Raw genomic sequence first — 4811 nt, 5'->3', positions numbered from 1 at the left:
TTTTTTTGAGACGGAGTCTTGCTCTGTCGCCCAGGGTGGAGTGCAGTGGTGTGATCTCGGCTCACTGCAAGCTCCACCTCCAGGGTTCACGCCATTCTCCTGCCTCAGCCTCCCGAGTAGCTGGGACTACAGGTGCCCGCCACCTGTAATTTTTTGTACTTTTTTTTGTAGAGACAGGGTTTCACTATGTTAGCCAGGATAGTCTTGATCTCCTGACCTCATGATCCACCCGCCTCAGCCTCCCAAAGTGCTGGGATTACAGGCGTGAGCCACCGTGCCCAACCCAGAACCTATATTTTTAACTCCTCTTCTCTATTACCTTCCATTTAACAATCTGTTTATTTATTTGTTAAATATAAATATGTGAGGGCCTCTGAGTTCCAGGAGAGTTTCATAGCTTGTGAAAGAGAAGTTCCATTTACCCATAGGGTTTCATTACCATTCTCCCACCCATCTTCAATATCTCTGCCAAGTGTCTCTGGTATCCAGGGCTCCTCAGCCCCTAAACCCCCACAACACTGTCCCAATCTGTTAGACACTGACAGCTCCCCTCACTTTTCTACACGGCCCCTCTCATGAGTTGGACCCCTTCTCTACCACCACTGCACCGTATATATCCCTCGACGCTGCTCTGGCCACAAAGCTGGTCCCCCACTAGGTAGGTGTTATGAGAGGAGCAGATGAAGTAGTGGTTCAGGGGTTGAGTCATATCCTGATAGATGGGGAGGCAGGCTGGGTTGAAGATGTCTCCATCCTTAGAGCAGAGGTAGCTGAGGAAGCCATCCATGCTCAGCACATGCCGCAGTTTGCCTGGAGTGTGGATAGGGGAACACTAGGTGAGAAGCTCTGAATGGGAGCATCCCAGCACACCTACAGACCATCCTTCCTCCCACTCCATCCAGAGTCCTGCCTTTCAGATGGCACCCATTCCCACCCTTTAGATCCCAAACTTGCCCCACCTAGTGTGTATCATTTCAATCATTCCCACCCTCAAAGAATGTTAAAAGGAATCATTAAGATTATTCAAGTCCAGTGCTATCCAATAGAACTTCCTATAATGAGATACATTTTTTTTTTTTTTTTACTTTTTTTGGTCTTTTTTTATGTTATAGTACTAATGAGAAAAAGTTTTATTCTGCAGTGTCATATATAGTAGCCTCTAGCCACATGTGGCTACTGAGCACTTGAAATATGGCTTGTGTAACTGAAGAACTAAATTTTCAATTTTATTAGATTTTAGTTAATTTAATTTTAAATAGCCAAATGGAGTTCACAGTTACTATAATGGACAACATCCAAAGGGCTAATTTTATAGATGGAGAAACTGAGGCCCAGAGAGAATCAAAGTCAAAGGCTTAGTGACATGGCCAAGCTACCTGTATTTTCTTCCTTGGGCTATGTACCTGTGACTAACTATGGCCTGAAGGTTTCTTCTTACTGTCCATGTTCCCATATGATGTTTCGAGGAGCATTTGTCAACATCCCCTTAGACTACACTCCCATTGAGGAAAGGGCCCTGTTACTCCTTCCATAGCTCCCTCCAATCTCAGTATGGGCTTTATACAACAACAATAACAACAACGACTTAACAACTGTTAAGCACTCGCTCTATGCCCAGGGCATTCCATGCAGCATCTCACTCATGTTCTTACTAACATGATGAAGTAGATGTAATATAATCTGCCATGAGAGGTTAGGTAACTTGCTCCAGGTCTCATAATTACTAAGTGTAGAAGCTGAGATTTGAACCCAGGCCGCCAGGTGTCAGAGCCATGCCCTGTACCACTGGGCTGTTCAGTCTCACTGAGAATAATGTTGCTACAAGGAAGCTCACCTGGAAGGTGGAACAACCTGACTCTCATGGCCAGCTTCCTTGCTCCAGGTTTCACAAGGCCTGGAGATTGTGAAGGACAGGAATTTGGGCAGGAAGTTTCTTTTTATTTTTTTGAGACAGAGTCTCACTCTGTCACCCAGGCTGGATGCAGTGGCACAATCACAACTCACTGCAGCCTTGACCTCCGGGCTCAAGCAGTCCTCTCACCTCAGCCTCTCAAGTAGCTGGGACTACAGGAATGTGCCACCAGGCCTGGTTAATTTTTTTTTTTTTTTTTAGAGATGGGGTCTCACTATGTTGTCCAGGCTGGTCTTGAACTCCTGAACTCAAGCAGTCCTCCTGCCTCAGCCTCCTGTATTATAGGCATGAGCTACCACACCTGATGGAAATTTCATTCTTTTTGTTTGTTGGTTGGTTGGTTTGTTTTTGAGACGGAGTCTCGCGCTCTGTCACCCAGGTCAGAGTGCTATGGTTCAATTTCCACTCACTGCAACCTCCACCTCCCAGGTTCAAGCGATTCTCCTGCCTCAGGCACCCGAGTAGCTCAAATTACAGGTGCCCACCACCATACCCGGCTAATTTTTATATTTTTAGTAGAGAAGGGGTTTCATCATGTTGGCCAGGCTGGTCTCGAACTCCTGACCTTAAGTGATCCGCCTGCCTCGGCCTCCCAAAGTGCTGGGATTACAGGCATGAGCCATTGTGCCCAGCCAGAAAGTTTCATTCTTGACAGTAATAAATCACTCAGGTAAATTTACTGTTGTCAGATAATTTTCATGTGCATTATTTCATTTGGTCATCAATTATTTTACAAATGAGAAAACTGAGTTAGTTAGATTAAGTGACTTGCTCACAGTTACTCAGTTAATAAGAAGCACATTGGAGACCTGAGCCCAGGTTTTTTGACTGATACTACTCTCTGTAGCCAGATGTAGCATCTGATTGCCAAGTTCAAGGGAAGGAAACACCAAGAGGGGTGGGGGTCGAAAGTTGAAAGAAATGTAACTGATGTTTACTGGATTCTGCACAGGGAACAGAAGATCCTATTTCTTTTCTTTCTTTCTTTCTTTCTTTCTTTCTTTCTTTCTTTCTTTCTTTCTTTCTTTCTTTCTTTCTTTCTTTCTTTCTTTCTTTCTTTCTTTCTTTCTTTCTTTCCTCTTTCTTCCTTTCTTTCTTTTCTCTCTCTCTTTCTTTCTTTCTTTTTCTTTTCTTCTTCTTTTTTTTTTTTTTTTGAGACAGAGTCTTGGTCTGTCGCCCAGGCTGGAGTGCGGTGGCATGATCTCGGCTCATTGCAACCTCTGGCCTCCCAGGTTCAAGCGATTCTCCTGTCTCAATCTCCTGAGTAACTGGGATTACAGGCTCCTGCCAACACACCCGGCTAATTTTTTGTGTTTTTAGTGGAGACGGGGTTTCACCATGTAGGCCAGGCTGTTCTTGAACTCCTGACGTCAGGTGATCCTCCTGCCTTGGCCTCCCAGAGTGCTGGGATTCCAAGTGTGAGCCACAGCGCCTGGCCTAGAGATCCTATTTCTTAACCTTTCTTAACTCTCTTCACTTTCATTTTCTGAAATGATTGCTTTAGAACCTCCATTCTTTTTTTTGTTTGTTTCTTTCAGAGACATAGTCTGCCCACGACACCCAGGCTGGAGTGCAGTGGTGTAATCTCGGCTTACTACAGCCTCCACCTACCAAGTTCAAGCGATTCTCATGCCTCAGCCTCCCAAGTAGCTGGAATTACAAGTGTGCACCACCACACCTGGCTAATTTTTGTATTTTCAGTAGACACAGAGTTTCACCATGTTGGCCAGGCTGGTCTCGAACTCCTGGCCTCAGGTTATCTGCTCCTCTTGGCCTCCCAAAGTGCTGGGATTACAGGTGTGAGCCACCGCACTCAGACTACAACCTCTATTCTGAACACCCAAACAAATCTGAAATAACTGATTGTAATGTTTTCTGTGTGACTCTAAGTTTTATGAGGGCAGTGTCCTTGTCTGATCTAGGCACTAATATATCTCCGGTGCCTAGCATAGGTCCTGACACATTATAGGAACTCAATAAGCATTCACTGAAGTAGTGAATGAATGAATGAATGAATAAAAGGGAGTAAGAGTTTAGACTCAGAATACCTGGATCACTTGTCGAGCTCTCATTCATCCCAGCTCTTACCCTCATTCCCAAGAGAGGCACTGGCTAAGAGTCAGATGACCTGGGTTTGAATCTCAGTTCCTCTCTCATTATGTTGGCTTTGAGCAAGTCACTGAATCTTTCTAAACCTCAGTTTTCTTCTTTTATACAACTGATTTAATAGCAGGACCCATTTCAACAGATCATTGTATTAGAAAAGGTAGATGCCAGGTGTGGTGGCTCATGCCTATAATCCCAGCATTTTGGGAGGCTGAGGCAGGTGAATCACCTAAGGTCGGGAGTTCGAGACCAGCCTGACCAACATGGTGAAACCCTATCCTCTACTAAAAATACAAAATTAGCCGGGTGTGACGACGCATGCCTGTAATCCCAGCTACTCGGAAGGCTGAGGCAGGAAAATTGTTTGAACCCGGGAGGCAGAGGTTATGGTGAACCAAGATCATGCCATTGCACTCCAGCCTGGGCAATAAGAGCAAAACTGTCTCAAAAAACAAAGCAAAACAAAACAAAACAAAACAAAAAAAGAAAGAAAAGAAAAGAAAAAGGAAAAGGTACATAGAGATATTAGAGCATTATGGGATATGTAATAAAGGACCAATAAAGATTACTGTTGAGGCCGGGTGCGGTGGCTCAAGCCTGTAATCCCAGCACTTTGGGAGGCCGAGGCAGGCGGATCACGAGGTCAGGAGATCGAGACCATCCTGGCTAATACGGTGAAACCCTGTCTCTACTAAAAATACAAAAAACTAGCCTCCCAAGTAGCTGGGACTACAGGCGCCCGCCACCTCGCCCGGCTAGTTTTTTGTATTTTTAGTAGAGACGGGGTTTCACC

General features: G+C 45.0%; 1 protein-coding gene across 1 annotated transcript in view; it reads right to left on the bottom strand.

Annotated features, from left to right (window-relative positions):
* PLCD4 (phospholipase C delta 4) overlaps positions 1-4811 on the bottom strand; it is a 21715-nt gene that overhangs the window by 8294 nt on the left and 8610 nt on the right. The window contains exon 6 of the mRNA XM_023221205.2: positions 609-810. Coding sequence (XP_023076973.1) covers positions 609-810 — 202 coding nt within the window. The remainder of the gene's footprint in view (positions 1-608; positions 811-4811) is intronic.

Source organism: Piliocolobus tephrosceles, chromosome 11 (genome assembly GCF_002776525.5).
Source record: "Piliocolobus tephrosceles isolate RC106 chromosome 11, ASM277652v3, whole genome shotgun sequence".
Taxonomy (NCBI): Eukaryota; Metazoa; Chordata; class Mammalia; order Primates; family Cercopithecidae; genus Piliocolobus; species Piliocolobus tephrosceles.
This window is presented reverse-complemented; position numbering and strand designations above follow the sequence as displayed.